At 44.3% G+C, this 19,504-nt stretch overlaps 1 protein-coding gene and 1 long non-coding RNA gene across 6 annotated transcripts in view; one reads left to right on the forward strand and one right to left on the reverse strand.

The window, feature by feature from the left end:
* EXOC6 (exocyst complex component 6) overlaps positions 1–19,504 on the reverse strand; it is a 1,441,232-nt gene that overhangs the window by 762,817 nt on the left and 658,911 nt on the right. For all 5 annotated transcript variants that reach the window (XM_085606137.1, XM_085606139.1, XM_085606140.1 and 2 more), the window contains exon 12: positions 8,339–8,410. In XM_085606137.1, coding sequence (XP_085462263.1) covers positions 8,339–8,410 — 72 coding nt within the window. The remainder of the gene's footprint in view (positions 1–8,338; positions 8,411–19,504) is intronic.
* The window catches only part of LOC146867469 (uncharacterized), a 415,701-nt gene that overhangs the window by 94,988 nt on the left and 301,209 nt on the right, over positions 1–19,504 (forward strand). The gene's annotated exons all lie outside the window — the stretch shown is intronic.

Here is a 19,504-nt window from a genome sequence, read left to right on the forward strand (position 1 = left end):
TCGTGCATATATAACTCCGCGGAGACTTTCCAAATTTCTCCCAGATAAAAAGTGCAACAAATGTAACTGTATCGATGCTTGTGACGTTCATATGTTTTTGGAATGTCCAGCCATCGCTGGTTTCTGGGAAGAAGTGAAGAACACCTTGAACTCCATCTTAAATGTATCCTTGTTAATAACTCTACCACTTGTCATCTTTGGGTTGGAGGATAACATCACGGGTAAAGCAAGGTCCTTCCTCGTCTATGCAATTTTGTTGGCTAGAAGGCAAATCTGTATTTATTGGACAGAGAAAACAGCCCCATTACATTCTGGGTGGCTTTCGTCTTTATATGCAACATCTAAAGTTGACTTAAATAGATCATGCAGCAAACACAATTTGGCTTTTTGGAATTTGCTGATTAACTGGCGATAGAATCCGGGGTTGGTTTTTTTTTTTTTTTCCCCCCCCCCGGGTCCTATGATTATGCCTTCGAGTACTCCCTGGACCGGGTTCCCTGCCTAGGTTCACGTATGGTCCTCCAGGTTGGAAATATACCTAGATGGAGTCGGCAAAGCCCCTTTTGTGTTGGGTTAAATTGGCCACCATCATAATGTACCGTGCTTATGTGTGGTGTAGGGTGGTTGGCTCTCCTAATATTGAGGGTAAGGCAAATGAGGACAAAGAAAGAAAGAAAAAGGAAAGAAGGGAAGGAAAGAAGAAAAAAAAAAAACAAAAAAAAAACACATTTCTTCATTAAATTTAGGGTAAACACTCTCTGATCCACCCACTCATGTGCGTGTTATTGAGGTGTCTTTTGGAGTGTACGTTTTTAGGGGTACCCCATGCTTTTAGGGGTACCCCATGCCCACACTGTTCCAAACAAATGTGAACCTGTGTGTCATCCGTGTACATCTTAAGTTCACCTGATGGTGGATGTAGTTCTTAAGCCAAGGGAAGCATGTATGTATTGAAGAGTAGTGGGTGGCAGAGCAGACCTTCGTAGGATTCACCACTGCACTTTGCGGGTTGAAGGAACAAAACACCGCATACACATTTGTTAATTTTGAGTTTGCAAAAACAAACAAATCAACTTAAGGGCTATCCTTGACACTCAAGTCCATTCCTTGAGCCAGCTCACCACGACTGATATGGTTGGACATGTCAGAGGCAGCTGAAAAGGTAAGGAGGACCATAAGTCTTCTCCTATGCTTTCCAGTACTGAATCTGTTCCTTTGGGATGCCTGCATCCCTGCTGGCACTTGTTCAGGATGAAGTGCTGCTCTATGTACTCTTGCCTTTGCCTGGTGACTTCTTGTTCAAAGATTGTGCTTGAAATTGGGAGTTTTGAACTTGGGCAACTGTTTAATTGCACCAGAGGGCCTCAGGTTTCTGATGGAGAGGTTCATAATTGAGTGTTTCAATGAGCCAAGAACCATACCACTAGAAGAGAAGTATCAATTATGCTTGTAACATTAGTTCCTAGAAATGGAAGACGTTTCTTCATCACTGCTGGACAATGTTCCACTGAAACGTTTGAAGTTAAAGATTTGAAGCTACATCATTCCCTTCTCTGAAATAAAATTGGGAAAGGTAACAAAGAAGGGGCTTCATGGGAGTGTCTTGAATTCTTTAAAAATATTAATGAGAAATTCAAACATTTGCTCAAAATGTCAGAGTAACCTTTTAGGAGCAAATATTCAGGTACATTAAAAAATGTGCTCAAAATATCTGAGCGACCTTTTAGGAGCAAATATCCGACTTTCTTTGTGAATTACTCCACAAGTAATTGTGTAACCAAGTTTTATATGCATAAGCAATCACATACAACGTTAAGATGACCGTATCAAATAATGCAGCTGTTGGGGGGGGGGGGGAGGCTAATCTGTCGCAAGGCACAGTTGGCAGTAAAGTCACTTCCCTTTGTTTCCAAAAAACACTTCTAGATATCCACGTGTAGAACTAAGTCAGAACATCGTCACTGTGGCAGACTGTTCAACAAGTCAATTTACACATCAAAATAAAATTAGCAAAATTTCAAGGCTTCATGTCCAGGATTCCCAAAAATGAGTAATTGACAGTTTCTGAATAACCTCAGAATTTCCAAGGTCAGAGTGATTTACATTTCCCACTGCTGGGCTATGCAGATTTGGTTCTCTGATCTACTGAACCAGTATGGCTACCTGTGAAGCTTCCTCGCCAGAACACATCTGTTCAAGGTGATGCATTTTTAAAGAGCAGCAGCCAATGGGAGGTTTATCTCAGGATATTACTTCACATATATTGCATGTGGCATTTTTTCTTATTACAATAGCCTAACTTAAACAACATATGTTTGATAGAACTGGGTTTTCAAAGTTCACAAGTAACATTTTCTCTACGCGATTAAATATTATATTTCCTTGCCTCACCCCCACCAAGCTCCACCCCACTACCCAGCTGTTGTGGGTGATTTTTTTCTCAAATAAAGATTCTTCTTTTTGAGATCTTGCATTCATTTGATCTTGGACTTCTTTTGTACGAGGTGGCTTTTTAGCAATAACTTGGTGCCGGACCTTCTGCAGTGGCTCACCACTGAGGCCTGTATATCCACATCCTCCCTTGTGGCCACTCAGGCTCCTCGGAAGGCCTCCCTCTGCAAAAATGTATCATCTATAGAATGTACCATGCCTGCAGTGCCATCAGAGTGGCCCTATAGGGAATCTACACCATCCCAGGGCTGCCCATGTAGGCAACTTAAAACATTGGTGTTGCCACTTTGGTGACCACCTAAAAACTGGGTTTCCATGCTCCTCTATCCTCCTCCTAATATCACTATTCTGTGATTTTACCCTCTGCTTTGACCATAATTTCCCTGGATTTAGAGCTGTATATCGTTCATCCATTTCAAGCATGGGGAAGTTCATCATCATCTGCTCTCTCGGAACCTCTCCTACTTTGGGACCTTTATCTCCGTCTATTAAAGGGAGCCAGGCTCTCACCAGTTTCGGTACTCCTCTATGAAATGTGTTTTTTTTAACCTATCCATTTTGTTTATTATATTTAGTCATTCCTTATTAGTCATCCCGTGATGTTTTTTCAGGTCCAGTTGAGATTAGAGTTCACTTGGAAAGATCCATTTGAATTGGATAGCCTTCTTCTGAATGGCCTCTTTCGCTGGCTTTCTGCTCTGCTTCTTGAGCAGGGTGCCTTGCGCCAGGTCTTGGAGGAAAAGCTGTCTCTCATTATATAATTTCAGAGGTGGTCGTACTGTGCCTTCCTCATGATCTCCACTTTTTACTGGAAGAACAACTTTTTGGCCAAGGAGTCTCTTGAGCACCAATCATTGAAGAGTTTCCTTGGGATCTCGCTGTGCGATTTTTTATTTGTAGGCTTTCTTAAGTATCAGAATCTGTGGTGAAGGGGGTTGTAGGTATTCAATCACATTATAGCCCTCTACTTTATCTTACTCATCATAATTTTGTCTTCCTGGCTCAATTTACCAAATCTTTGCTTTTTCCCTAGAGGGCTGCTATGCTGTTTATAGTTGCCAAGACTCTGCTGTCCAATGACATTCCTGATGTCAGGAATCCTACCATTCTCAACAGCTCTTTCTGGTTTTACTAACAAGTGGATTAACAAAGACCTGCCTGAAATGAAAAAACGCATAAATATGAAAAGCAAATGACATTTATTTTTGTCTGAATCAAACAAACTTTTCTGCAATATCCACAGGAAGGGATACCACAAGACAGTAAATACGTTTAAAAAAAAAAAAAAAGAAGTCCACCTCACTAAACACCTCAGCGAGACCCGGAACTGTACAAATTAGATCTTTCATGAAGTGTCTGACCCCGAAATGCTGAATAATTCACTCTGTATTTTCCAGCAACATTGCAAAGATCAGCTGCACTTTTTTTGCCTCGAAAATTTCCAATATTTATCAATGCATTACTGATAGCTCAGCAGTGTCACTTTTATTCATCCTTATTCCCAGAGAATACAACCTTCCAGTTCAACCTCGTCCAGCATAAGTCTTCTTCTTCTATACCTAGCAGCTGACATTACAAGCATAACTGAACATTCTCCACTAGTGGTACAATTCCTGACTTGTTGCACTTTCCTGGGAGCATGAACATTTCATAAACATAACAAGCGTACATTTCTGAAGGGGAAGGTGTAATACTTAACGCATTTTCCCTTGCGACTTTTTTCTTTTTTTCCTCTACAGGGAAACCATTTTACCCCAGGGAGAAACGCTTGCACATTCACCAATCTTTGACATGATACCTGCCGTTTTAAGTCTGAAAACAGATATACTCCTGCTCTTTAAAGAAGTCTCTGACCGTTCCCAAGGTGGGAAATTAATTGGAAAGATTTTGAGAATCAACTTTTGCAGGCATACCCATGGTGGAATGGCTACAAACTGCACCTGTTGGAAATTTAGTCACAAATTACAATGCTCATGATATTTTACGCATAAGTAAATCCACATTTCCCTGCAATTTCATCTTTGGTGAATAATGTGGCTATTTGCGCAGAAAGTGACATGAAGGTGTGCACACAGTTTATGAGTGGGACCTTTAAAGTTTGAAGCTGAAAGGAACAGATTTCACCCCAGCTCAACTCTGCTCTGACAATCAACAATGGAGTGATTACCTAACGGTGACCCATAATAAGAGTACACAATCATGACATCATTCACCAATCTTTTTCAATGAAAGCAAAAACGGCTGCTTCTCAACAAAATAGTTTTCGATTGATTGTCGAAATATGTGTTATATTCTGAACTATATAACTGGCGACCATCAGGAGACAATTATGCAGGTTTAAACTGCAGACCGACCTTCCTATGAAAAGGAGCCCTAGACCGAACTAGCATAGCTACAGCACCCTAAACGTGGGGCATAAAACTAAGGAGCAACTGCTCCTTTATAACGCTGGAATGAAAAGAGCACGCTCTCCTCACAAGTGGTGTTATTCCCTGAAACCAGAAACACCGTGTTTTTCAGGACATCATGATGTGAACCTCTCGTTCCCCTCGGTGTGACACCATCAGGTATCTAAAGACACACAATTGATGGACGGAATGCAGAACAAATCAAAACATTCACCCCCAGTCATGAGATCTTGGTTAAATCCATCATTCTTTTGCTCACCATGCCACCCCAGTTTAGACCTGGCCAAATGCAAATCAGTCTTGACCCTGTGCCTCATGGGTACAGTCCAGCACGAACTGCCAAGCCAGGTCCTCCGTGGACCGGAAACAAGCATCCTAGGACCGGTTTCGGGGTTTCACCCCTCTTCAGCCAGGATAGCTTGATTCCAGTGGCACAGTGAGCCCAGGAACCACGTCTGGGCAAACCTGGCGCACTTGGTACGAGAAAGCAAAAGACACACAATTGATGGACGGAATGCAGAACAAATCAAAACATTCACCCCCAGTCAAGAGATCTGGGTTAAATCCATCATTCTTTTGCTCACCATCCTTTTGCTCACCCTCTTCAGCCAAGCTATCCTGCCTGAAGAGGGGTGAAACCCCGAAACCGGTCCTAGGATGCTTGTTTCCAGTCCAGGGAGGACCTGGCTTGGGAGTTCGGGCTGGACTGTTCCCATGAGGCACAGGGTCAAGAGTGATTTGCATATGGCTGGGTTTAAACTGGAACGGCATGGTGAGCAAAAAAACGATCGATTTAGGCCCAGATCTCTGTACTGGGGTGAATGTATGACATTGTTCTGCATTCTGTCCATCAACTGTTTTATTTGCAACCATCAGGTATCTGACACTCCTAGAGTATCTTCATCTTCTGGTGACAATGCGCGAATAATGTAAATGTATGCGTCTTGTAAAGCGCACTGCTGCCCTGAGGCGTCGTGGCGCTGTAGACCGCTGGGGAACCCGTCCTGGCTATCCCTGTGAGATGGTACCTCCAGGGTATCTCCAAGGTGAAACCAGGCATCCCCAGCGAATGTGGGGGGCCGTTGTGGAGATGAGGCAAGCTAATGCCCAGAGTTGCCGAGTGTGTTCCTGGTTAGAGTAGGTACCGAGGCGAGAATTATCGAGTCCGTTTTTACCCTGGTCCACGACCCTGCCGCGTCGGGAATTGAACCCTGGTCCCTGGCCGATTCTCTGCTTGCGGATCTGCCGCCTCTAACCAGTGAGCCACACCTCTCCACCTCTAATGTAGGAGAGGCGACATTGCCTGACGGAGACTTGGGCTTTCTGAGGTATACCCATTATTTATGGCATGGCTGAAGGCTGTGCTTTTCATGAGGACAAAATCTATTTGCTGGATGGTTTTGAAACTACTCCCAAAAAATTGAATGAACATCTAGGCAGGCAACAATTACTTGTCTTCCGGTGTGGAGAGCCCTTCTCGCTGAAGTATTTCAGGAACATCAACAATCCAAGTATTATATCGGTAGCTTGTAGTACTTTAGAATCACTTTAAAGAAATGCACACACAGCCCTCTGGGCCGGCATGAATGTGAGCGCTCTCAGCAACCATTTAACAGGATAAGAGTAATAAGAAAGATCTTTTCCGACCAAGCAAGTCTGAGGTAGCCCGTGCTTGTGAAAACAATGCTTCCGCTTAATCTACAGATGCTGATAATCCTTTTAATTTTTTCTTTACTTAGGAAAGGATATTCTTTTAAGTTGCACAGTGAAAAGTTTCTCACTTCCTTAGATCTTTGATGGGGTTGTCGCCTATAAAAACGTTTGATGATAAAGTACCTGCTACAGGTACACTGGGGATTAAATGTTAGCCATTGTCCCTTTCAATTGGAGGAATTCAATGTCTAGCAATAAAACAAATACACACTGCTGGCAAACCTCCTTGCTGGAGGAATCTAGGGCAATGCTATGCAACTGTCTCCTGTTTCACCTAGGCACCCACCACTGTATTTAAATCTACTGCAAGCCTAGTTAATGGTTTGAACACCGTAGTCATCGTACGTGAAAGCGTCATACCTAGTGCAGAGAGTAAATGTAGAAGTCATGCATCTTTCTTTTCTATCTTTACGTCAAATTTACAATAGCTAGAAATAGATAAATCGGCAAATATATATCTAAAATACATCTGAAAAAAAAAATGTTCATTAATTTCTACTTACAGAACAGATATTTGTGGATATGATTAAAACAATAAAACTAGAGGGACAAGAAAGCCCACATAGCCCAACAAGAAATGTTTAGGAATCAAGCTACCCTTGAAATTTCCTAAAATATTGTGGAAGAACATGTTCTTCTTTGTGCTTTTGCTCAACTAAATGTATTTAAAGATTCATTTTACAGCATATGTAGTCTAATTTATATTGTGCTGTTTTCTTTAATTTTAATGCACAAACAAGTGTCAGGTGTACACCTTCTAGGCACTTCATAAAATAAACAAGAATGGATAAAAAGAAGCAAAAATGAACATAAGCAGAAAGTACAACAGTGTAGAGTTAATGAAAAAGGAAGAGAGGACATTGTGAGTGAACACTGTAGTGTCCAAGCAAGGGGCAATCGGCAATCTTGGCTTGAAATTGCAATAAGCAGCAGGGAAGATTGAGTGGGATGGGAATTTATGAAGGGGGTTGAATCGAATTATAGCAGAGTCCATCAGGATGTTCAAGTGCGCTGTTTAAGCAGGTATTGTTTTAGGCAACATTTAATGATGGTTTCGATCTTGCCAGTTTTAGCGATCTGCAAACAAATGTGGATAGGCACACCTACAGTAAATAGGTGGGAGCTTGAGCACTGGTTGCATTCCAAATTAGGAAGAGCCCTCTAGGTTGTACCTGGTGCTCTAGGGGACACCAACATAATTATAATGTGAAGGTAAATATGAGTGCCCTTCCTCATTTCAAAGATGACGCAGAAGGCTCTGGTTTGTGGTCCTTGGAGTTTATAGTATCATCATGATCGCTAGAAACCTGGTTATGGTGATTTAGAAAAGCAACAAAAGTGATTAACTCTCTACATTCTTTCAAGATCACCACAACGTCACAGGTAAATTAAAACGTATATGAATCTATGTAAGATCCAGAGCAGATAGGCAGAGATACCTGTGAAGTAGCCTCAAACCAAGACAATCAATACATTGTGGTGCACTTGTTTCCTTCTTACAGCATTGTCTACATCTTGATAAAATATTTATGATAAAAGCATGTTAGGCATATGTGTAGGAAGTGAAATATGGCTGTCTTAAACGTGAACATTTTAAAGATTCTAAAAATGAGCAGTTGTTGAAAAAGAACAATTGTAGGAAAATACAAATATGCATTAGATACAATAAACATGTAGTTGTCTGATTAATTACTTTAACTCGATTTCCAATTGTTAAAATGAAAGTAAGCAGTGGAAGCGTCATCAATCCAAAACCAAACACCAACCTGTAAAGTATCAGCAAATACTACGATCAGATTCTTCAATTCCAGGACTATATCAGGGTCGGTGCAATATGACTGGAAATAAATAAAAAATGTAAATTATCGACTAATATTTATATTCTAGAATTTATTATATACAATGGAATGAGACTGGAGGCATTCTGCAAGGAAGGTATGCACAGAGCTGCTAAACGCCCCAACCTTATCTCTTTTAATCTGTCATGCGGGAACAAAAGGGTTACAAAGAAGCCAACAATGCAAAGAACACATTTCGCCTGTGTTAATACTTTCTACTGTTGGGGTATAAAACTGTTAGTGGTCACAGCCGTCAACTATAACGGGCATAAAGAACAGAAAGGTACTCTTTAGTGCCTCAACTACTCCTATTGCACTGATAATCAGCTTCTCAAGGAGATTTACGAGATAAACAGTTAGAATCAAACAGCAGAATGTCGAACGAATAAATAATGCAGTCCTAATTGGATTGCCCATTAGATGATATGTCTACACCAGGTATCCGAAAAAGGAAAAACCACGACTGACAACAGATTAAGTGTGATATACTTGAAGAGAGTGAAGATGATAATTTAAAACCTGCTACTTTACGATTGATTTATTCGTCAGGCTAGAATCACATTTCAGTGCCACTTCAGTGTCTTCTTTCTGTGGCTGTATTTAAATAGCTCTAACTGGTTTCAATTTTAGACCAGAATTATGTATTTTCTAAGCCCACTTCCGATTTACCAACGTTCAGATTAAACTGGTGGTAGTGGCATTTTAAGTATGTTTATGTGCAAGCAATACCCAGCTTAAGTGCTAACCCTTGAAATCAGAAAGCAAGACAACCTAAAACTCTTCAGCAAACAAAGGTATCTTTTTTATACTCTGAAGCTTGAAGGTCAACAAGAAATGTATCGAAAGGCTTGAATGATCATGTGGTCTTGAGTGGTCTGTGTAAACATACAAGGTACAACTTACTTCTACTCGGATTTCTCTCCTCTCTTCCGCCTTTATATACAGTGGATATTCATCCCCAAACGAAAAGAAATGGGAATGGTTTGCAAAAAACACTCTGGGAAACCTGAGTACACTCGAGGCTCTGCAACTAGGCCCCAGCCACCATTAACCACAACTAGCAGTGGTGGCTGGTGACATTTGAAAGTGGTGAGGCGTAAAATAAAAGTTGAACTACCCTGCGAGCATAGTGAGCGAGCCCCAACAAGCTCCGGGGGGAGGGGGTCATTTTGAAAAAAGAGTGGTCAAATGGTGCATTTTCAAGCAAATTTGAGAAAGCAGGAAGGTTAATAAAGCAATCGTTAATTGCCTTGCTATTTCCATGCCAAGCAGCATCACACCCCTGTACATCTCCCTTCCATGTTCATTGCCTTGCTATGACCCTTTCGAACACCAGCACAACCTAGTATGTCTCTCTTCTATACTCTTTGCTTGCTAGGCCCCTATTAAACAAAAGAAAGGCCCTGCATATCTCTCTCTGTTCTGTTCATTGCCTTGCTATTTCCCTGGCAAGCAGCAGCACATCCCTCAACAGCTCTCTTCTCTTCTATGTTCATCTACATGCCGTCTGTGTTAGATGTTTACTGCCTATGATTTCTACACCCTGAGCAGACTATTTGTTTCACAGGCAGATAACAATGCATCTATTAGTTTTAGGAAACACATGGAAATTGTGTGGTATCATTTAGTTCTATGGAATTGTACGTCTTTGAGGTCAATCCTGCTTGGAAATTTCTATGTTAGGTGAAATGCTGCAGACAACAGAAATATATTTGTTCTGGCTTCGCTACATGAGCCGCACAAACACATGAGAATTTGAGCACATACAGTACCTGCGAGCTAAAACACCAACATTAATAAAAGTCTAAATCCTAAGGCCCTAGTACTTCTGTTATGCACTTCTATTCATTCAGTGCACAAACGAAGACCAGCATACCTTAAATCAAGGCTTGTGATTTATAAAATGTTTTCCAAACATAGCAAAAGTGGGCACACATGTGATACTTGGGCATCAAGCTTGATTGCAGGGTTCCAATTCAATTCTGCTGATGGACCCTCTAGCGGCAGCAAATGGTGGTGAATGTACAAGTAGCTGCATAGACTGAAATGAGGAGTAAATGTCTTCCAATTATGGAAACTCCATGTTTCAGAAAGAGTGACATTCAAGAGCTCAGTCACTGGCAATGACCCTTACATTTAGAACTCTCTCCCACCGTACATGAAACTTGCTCCTTCTCACAATCTTTTCAAAAAGTATCTCCAACTTCTTGGTAAAGTTATCACTTCTAGCTCGTGTAAGCCAAGGGTACTCCCTCTCTGATACCAGTTTTAAGTATGCGCTCTTTGTCTCAAAACAATTCTAGACTTTTTTCATCTTTGACGGGTACAACTAATGCCAGTATTACATTTCAGGATCTCGCCCCTTCCGCCCAGATTACATTAGACTCCCTATTTACTGTTCCAATGTGTTGTGAAGCGCTATGATGCCTTTCCTGTGGGAGTGGTGCGGGCTATATCCAATATAAAGTATGTCTGCCTCGCCATTAGTGCCAGTGGGGGCATGCCAGAGAGATTTGGCCTTCCGGTGCAGGCATGCAGTCGGTTCTAGGGCGAGTGTGCCAGGAACAGGGAGGTGGGTAGTTTTGGGGTGGGGGGGGGGGGGACAGCTCTGAGAGGGTGGTGTTAAGGGCCTGAGTGGTATGAATTGTGTAGGAACGGCAGCATGTCCTTCACCCTGTGTCACATTATGCTTGCACTACTGACGATCCAGCAGGAATAGCCTGCAGGGCGGCCTTTGTCTCGCTGCCTGCCTCCGAACCGCTACTAAAATTACAGCTCTCAAATCCCCTGGCAGCGGCATCTCTGGCCAGAGAGCAACAGGTGATCCTCGGCCAGCGGTTTTCCGTCTAGCTGCCGGGCAGACATCACAGGCCTATTCTTCACAGTGTGAAGGTTTCACGTGTCCAGAATCCTGCAACAGAAGACAGGCCGTAAGCACGTGAATTAGCACTTCCGCCTCAGTGTGGTGAGCGGGACAAGCGGCTAATTAGAGTCCAGGTTTAGGATTGGCAATGAGGGCAGAACATGTGAGGTGAGAGGGGTGCTGGCAAACTAACATGCTAATAGCGGGAGGAATGGGTGTGCAACACTTACGTAGATAGCACTGTAGAGTTCTAGCCATTTCTAGGCGCTGTGCTAATCGTTACGGGTCTTGGAGCCAAGCAGTCATGACGAGTGTCCCATAAACCATTTTTTTCTCAGTTTTATGCAGTGCACTTTCTTCAGAAGGTATTACAGCGCCTTAAATGAACGCCAGTTATATTACACACCGATACATTCATGTTATTTTTAGACACGGGGAGTGCGTGTGAAATGCCCAGAATCATTGGCTGTTGAGCCGACGCCGAGGCTCCAACCTTGTTCTATTTTCCAAACCTGCAGCTCTGTCTGTGGCGCCCCCTTAGGTGCCCTGCAGCCCTAGCACCCCCCACCACTGATCTTACATCTGGACGCTGCGGGCGGCAAAAGGCCTAGCTATGCCACTGCTCGATGGCCCATAGTAACTAGGCCGCGGACAGCGAATTACACTGTGTGCAACTAAGAAAAACAGAGGATTGGATCAGCACAATACATCATCTGGATCACATTTAAAGGGCCTGCCATTTTGTTCGAGGTGTGAAGGATAATTAACGTGTTTTTATTCATCCCCCTGCCGTTTCTAAGCACTGTGTATAACAGACATTTATATTACTGAATTTATTGGCTCTCGAAGTATCGATGCTAGAAGGTTTACAAGCGACACAAAACATGCTCTCACGCTGCATGTCATGCATGTCAAACCAGATGTCAGCAACCAGGAATTAACACTTTGATTCGTTTTGCAGACTGAAATTCTAGGGTTAATGTAATATTCCAAGCAGGCGCGCAGCCCCCATTGGGCTGAAGGGACTTTAGCCACCACTCAGCCACCCGCCCATTCGCAGCCGGCAAAACGGGCGGGTGGGTTCGCGGGGGGGGGGGACGGGGGTGTGGGGGAATCTATAAAAAATAAATTTACCTTCCTCCGTGACCGCATCCTGCGCCGCCGGTGCCGTCTCAGCTCCGAGTCCTCCTGGCCCTGACGAGGTGTCGAAGCACTTTTTCGGAGAGTAGCACCGCTCGTGGTCTCGTGTCGTGTGTTGACTCCTCGTGGCACTGAGTGACGCGGTGACCGTGACGGAGCCTGCGCAAGCGAGGTCACGTCACGAATTTATGGCCAATCACAGTGCGGCACAGCGGCAGGGCCATCCCACCCATGCGCGGCGGCAAATGCCTGCCCTCAGGCTCAGGCAGTGCGGTGTCTCTGCCAATCCAGACGCTGCATTAGCAGCGTCAGGATTGGCTAGAGCACGGGTGACGGCTCGCCCATTAGGAGACCGGGGGCTGCTGCATGAAGCAACCCTCGGCTCTGACTCCCCCCCTCGCTTTCCTGGCTTGAGTGGCTACCTATTGGCCAATGCTATGGTAACTTGGGTAGTGCGCATGTTTGGGATGGTCATATTTCAAAATCGAGCATGCACACTTACCCACACTATTGCAGCAGCGCTTAAGCGCAACTACCTCTACTGTCAGTCAGCCCCGCCCCCACCCACCCCCTTCAGTGCCGCGAACGCATAATTCCGACTGCGTGCCGACTGCTGCTGCCTGCGAGCGCGCACGCAGCGCGCGGGCTCACGAGTCTTTGACTTGAGTGTGCTGTGATTGTGTGATTCTGTGCTGGCTAGTGGGCTAGTGGGGCATCGCCCCAACGCCCCAATGGACGCACCGCTACTGACAACTAGCCTTCCAGTTCAACACTTTCACTCTAGCAACTAGGTAGAGAATGTTATTTGCCCAGAGTGGGAAGTGATATAAGAAGACTGACCATGTCAAGTGCATTTCTACACATGTGAGGACTGCCAAGCATAGGGAACAATGTGGGGACTGGCAACCTCCAACACACCCAAGCAGGTCAGCCAAAGATATTCTTAAGCACTGCACCACCTGACCAAAACAATTCTATGGCAGGACCAAGAGGCGAGGATTATGCTCTTCTTTCTTCATTTATTAGGTCTCTGCTGGCGTGGGCTGCGCACATGCGCAGTCTCGCTGGCGAGATTTAACGTTTTGGGGGTATTTTCTGTAAAGGGCTTTAAGCCCTGCCCCTCTTTCCAATTGGCTGGCATCACCGTTTATGCTAAACGGTGGCCAGCCATTGGAAAAGAGGTGTTTGTGACGTTTACTTTTGGCTTTCTGAGCAGTCCCACTTGGACGGGCTTGTCTGCCTTCCTTCTGCCATGAAACCTTTCTTATCTTTATGGGGCCATGTGTTTAAACACATTGCCCCATAAAGACAAGAAATCGTCTGCAGCGCGGCTTGTTTGCTGCCCACTCCCTCAGCCAGTCTGCTGGCCTCCTCTATTGGCACCCTCCCTCCCTCGCACGAGGGGATGGGGCTTAGGGCCAATCTTACGGAGTGAGGAGTGAAAAAAAACAGAGGACTTGGAGCGTGAACATGATGGAGCAACCGGTTCCTGCGGCGGCTGCTCAGGTAAACGGGAGCGTGCCCGTGCTCCTCTGCTTGTTTTTTGTATTTACCTGTAAAAATAAAAAATAAAATATTTGCTCTCTTCATGATTTTTTTGTCTAAGTTCGATAATTCCTTCTTCCACTTAACTGCGTGATTTCCCCTCCCCCACTGCTTTCTTGTGTTCCAACGCATCTCTCACAGCAGAGAGACTTACAACGGAGTTACAAGGGTCATATGGAAAACTAATGCCCTAAAACACTTTATTTTGGCTTTAACGGTGGTCCCTTTCTCACAAAAGCAAGTAACCGCCCTGTGCCAACTTTGAAGCAAACTTGTATTAGTCAGGAAAGAGTGACATTAGGGACGTACTCTTTAGTACAACCCTAACTGACTTGAATGAGATGGAAAAGTTGCTGATGCCCTCTTTATCCGGGGTTCCAGGCCATCTTTCAGGTATGACCCCCCCCTCCTTTCCCTCCCCATCCCTCAGGAGCCCTCCTGGCTCAGCTCCCTTGTTTGAAAGGAGCAGGAAGTGGAGTTATCTGCGGCCTGTGAATTCCTGTCATTCCTGCACCTCCCCCGCCATCTGCCCGAGCCCTCACCGCAGGAGCAGTGCACACAGAGCGAGAGACCCTTTTGAAATCGGAACTCTCTGTGTACAGAGCCACTGAGGGCTGTGACGGGCATAATCCGGGGGCAGAGCAGCGGCTCTTGGTGCCTGAGAGTGGACCACTGTGGAGGAGGCATCTCTGTGGCTGCAGCGCCCCCACTCGGAGCCACTAGACAGAGCCTCGTGCCGGAGTCCAAACCGCAGCATCACCCCCCGTCACAGCAGACACCAGTCTGTGGTACAGCTCTGTGCTGCCGACAGTCACCTGAACACCCCCCCCCCCGCCCTCCCTTGAACCTGCAAACCTCAACTGCCATTAGAGTATATAAGTCACTGTAATAAAATAAAAAAATAATAATACAGAGGTATATCCTACAATGTATTTCACTGGTGGACATCACTTCCACTCCCTTCTAAGATATGTCAAACATCCTTATTTTGTTGACCAACAATAGTCTATAAACTCCTTTAAGCCACACAGTTCCTATGGCTTTCTGGATGCATGTCTACTGAGGTTCTCGGGGGCCCACAAGCGGCGTTTTTTTTCTCACGTGTCAAGTTGATAGTTTATATGAACACAAACAGAAGGTCCCCATTTCACTAAAGTATGAAAAAAAGTTAGCATGACCTGTGAAGGGCAAAAATAACAAATAACTCTACTCCGTTTAATTTTCATCAACTGAAAGATGATCAGGTTTTAGCTTTTCAGACAGAAGCCGAGGTTGACATGAAAAGCTGTGAGCGAACTGGGCATTACGCTTTTAAGTGGATGAATGATTTACTAGTGCTGCTGCGATGCACTAGTGCAGAGAGGAGCCAGAGGTGTTCACTTACTCATCTTCGAGGAGTGCGGCATATTCACTGGTGCCGGTTAAGGCTTCGTTAGTGCAGTTGTTCCTCGGGTGAAGGACCCACTGGTGCAGCTGTGAGGTAATAGGTCGAGCCCTGGTGCTGTTGTGGGCTGCATGTGGGGTATATTGGGGTTCACCGGTGCAGCTGCGAGTAGGAATGTGGTTCACCAGTGCTGTAGAGGGAATGGGTAGTGCAGCTGCGCAACGCTTGCACGGACTGCAGCCTCTTCTGGGTTGCACATTGGACACTGGTGCAACTTTGGGGTATTCTATTTGCATTCACCTGTACAGCTGCCGCGAGGGTGGGCCGTTCAAGCATGCAGCTTTTGGGGTCAGTGCAAGGCACCATTTTATTTTTCTTTGCTAAGTGGCACTTGCTTTCCGGGCATCTGTAATGAGCAGGGGCAGTTGGGCATTTATGATATAACTCCAACCTATAATTGTAAGATGTTCTTCTTAAAGCGCCCTGGTAGGGAAAGCATGGTGTGGGAGAGAGGCAGCAGCGTGATAAAGACAGCAGTGTGTGGGAGACGGCAGTGTGTGCGAGACGGCAGTGTGTGCGAGACGGCAGTGTGTGCGAGACGGCAGTGTGTGCGAGACGGCAGTGTGTGAGAGACGGCAGCGTGAGAGAGACAGCAGTGTGAGAGAAGTATGCAGAAAAGTGCTCCAAAGTGTTGTATTAAAAAAGGCACTACAGTTACTGTTTTTATTCCTCTCAGATCCCACTTTACCCACAATGTATTGGTAATTCAGTGCTTCATTTGTAAATAAAAAAGTGCCAGGGCCCAAGGCATTGCTTACCCGGTCACTGCAGGGGACGCCTTTCCTTTCCGTTGTGCCATATAAGTGTGTTTGTGTGCCTGAATCTTGTCCGTGTTTAGGCTGAGTCTCCAGAAACTGTACTGTAGGAACATTTGAAGCCTCCTGGGCAGGTTGGGGATATCAAAGGGCCATAGCAATGTGGCTGTAATTGTTTTATAACTCGCCAGAAATCAGACACCCTTGTGTTGGTAGCTTCCAAAATGGCTGGGGTTCGACAATTTGTTGCTGTTTATGCCCGGCTGTAACAAGCATTTGCAATGCAACAGGTCTCGCATTTACGCGAGTTTGAGCTATTGGCATTGTAAATGACAATGCCTTTTATTTGGGTTTTGGTTTTTGAAACATAAATAAAACGCATTATTTGCAATGTCAATAGCTCAAACTCGCGTAAATACGAGACCTATTGTATTGCAAATGCAATAGATCACGCATTTGCGAGAGATTAGGCTATTGGCAATGTAAATGACAATGCCATTTATTTATTTGTTTTCAAAACCAACACATAAATAAAAGGTTTGTCATTTACAATGCCAATCGCTCTAACTTTTGCAAATGCAAGACCTATTGCATTTTTTTGTGTGCAATGTTTCTGTTTCCATCTCAGCAGGTTCAACTGCAACCTTACTAATAATGATGTGGACGTCACTTGGTGGAGAGCATGTGGCCTTACGCCAGAGCTGCCGACTTTGGAGCTTGGGAACCGTGTTCGAGCCGCAGCGATGGCTCAGCATTCTGCAAATCACTTAATCTCCACGAAATGAATGTAACCTTGTGTAACGTAACTTGTGCTCATATAAAGTGCTCCAATACCTTCAAGTCGAATTCATGCTATATAAACCTGTAAAAAACAAAATGTGTTCTGAGTGTGGCCTAGCAAGGGGTGCAGCAGTTGGGTGGTGTCTCCCCTGTGATACTTTAGTGTCGTAGATTTCTAAAGCGTTCCCTGTGGTTCAAATAATGGTATTAGCTAACTGCGAGGTAAACAAACTGGGTTACCGATCTAGTCAATTTCCCCAGAGCCTAGCTCAAAGTCTGCAATCAAGAGTGTGAGTTATTGTAATTGACGATTATCTTGATCAGTGCTGCAAGGCTTGCCTTCACTAGTCCTCTCCAGTTTCACTTTTATGGCTTAATCTCAGCAATGATCATGGTCTTGTGATTTACTGCACTAGTCCCACTCATTAGACTCCACCCCGAACATGGCAACAGTCCCTAGCCTGTCACGCAAAAGTGATCACTGCTGCAACTTTTAAAAAAAACAAGCATTGAAAATGCAATAGGTCTCGCCTTTGATTAAGTTAAGTCCATTTGCTTTGCTAATGGTATTGTATAGCAAACCAAATGAGCATAACTTAATAAAAGGCGAGATCTATTGCATTTTCATTGCTTGTTTGAATAGCATCCACATTAACTGTGTCAAAAACAAGAGAAAACCAAATTTCCCATAACCCCAAGGGAATAATGAAGTTGCAAAGAAACAAGTTCATATCCAGTCAAGTGCTGCCAGCTTCTGTAAAAGGTGTTGTCCCTCTTCTAGCACCATCTTCTTCACCGTGCAGCCTATGTCAGCTAAGTAATTGTACTCTTCCCCCCTTCACGTTTCTCATTGCCGAAATTTGCTTATTTTCAATTGTTGATTTGCTGGTGACTCGCTTTCGCCTCGTGTACAAGCGGCCACAGGAACGCTGTGCTGCTCCTTTGCAGCTGCTCATAAAGTTATTTTCCCTTATCTGTGGGCTTCGGGGACAGGGAGCGTGGCAGTCTGCCAACTGCTAGAGGGCGCACAGCATCCTTGCGTCTCCCAAGATGCTCATTGTCTCGTTTGGCTGTGGAGCACGCGTCAGTTTCAGACATCCCAGAACACCTCCACCTACAGCCAGAACAAGCTAAGTGCACCGTCAGCCTGGAGCTTTAACACCCTATGCGGTAAAAGCTTTTCATGCACGGTTAATCTTTTTGCAGCTTCAGAGTGGGATGTTTTCTTTCTTTTCAGCACAAAGCAAAACAGCCTTGCTAGAACAGAAAGTGTGGGATGTGTGTTTGAAAGCATGAGAGAGGAATGTACTCCTCCGTCTCGGAGTCAAACCACGGAGGCTCGGGTGGCTTCCGTCTTGAACTTGAAAGAGACCGTTACTGTCAGCCTTGGTTTTTGCAATAGACTAAGGGAGGGGAATTTCTGGAAGTCTCTCTTCGTGGTAGTAAAAGGAATTAAAGACAGGAAGTTTTGGTGCTCATACAGAATGTCACTCGTGGGGTGGACGTACTGTCAGGGGGAAATTTCTGCTGTCCCATTGAGACTTCTGGATGGCTGAGAGGGCTTCCCAGTCAAGCTGACCAGAATGTTGTGTGCAACTCAAATGGTGATGTATGAGGTATCATTGCTCTGTGATGTTTTCATATTGTGTATACATGCTCTTTATATTTGTTTCTTGCATTTGACAATGTTTATTCCTGGGATTTGACACTGCTTGTTTCTTGCACTGGTTGTCCATTATTATCTGCTTATGTTTTACTTACTTGCATTTGACTAGTGAATGTTCCATTATTGTTTGACTTGTGAGTGTTCCATTATTATTATTTGCGTGTGTTTTACTATCATCATCTGCTTGTGTTTTATCTCATGCATTTGATCACTTGTGCTAGTTTTATGATTACTGGCTTGTAAACACACACACACATACATACATATATATACATACATACATATATATATTTTTGTTTTTTGTTTTGTTTTTGCATGTTGTTTTACCTGTTTCATTTGACATCTGGGAACATCTTTCTGTTAGAGAGTGTTGCATTAATAAAACCCGACATTTTATTTTGAAACTGCCTTTTGATTTTCCTAATTTTGGGAGTGCTCAGCCTCCTTTCCAGGTGTTTCTTCCTGCTTTACGGAGTGCTGAATTTCTTTTATTTGGGAGTGTCAAACAAGACAGTCTACCAGGGCTCACACTCCCTGCAACTGCTTAGGCCTCATAGCGCGGCGATTCCCATATCCCTTGGGCCCTATATAGAGATTATATAAGGCTTTGCAAGACCTGTAGCCTGCCATTTCTTTAGCTTGCTAAGGCCTGTAACTTACTGGCATTCTATTTTACTGAAGACCTCACAAGGTCTGTTACAGGCTACTGCACACTGCTACCCCCCCACACATACACACACAATCTGATCCCCTCTTACCCGGAGGTGGCCACTGTATCATAAACATATATACATTTTGGACAGCGGGTATACTTACCTCACAGATCTCATGGAGGATTACAGGGTCTAATATGAGAAGGAGGAAGATGTTTTTTATTTCCCGGCCACGCGGTAGACACCTC

This window comes from Triturus cristatus, chromosome 1_2, assembly GCF_964204655.1.
Source record: "Triturus cristatus chromosome 1_2, aTriCri1.1, whole genome shotgun sequence".
NCBI classification, from domain to species: Eukaryota; Metazoa; Chordata; class Amphibia; order Caudata; family Salamandridae; genus Triturus; species Triturus cristatus.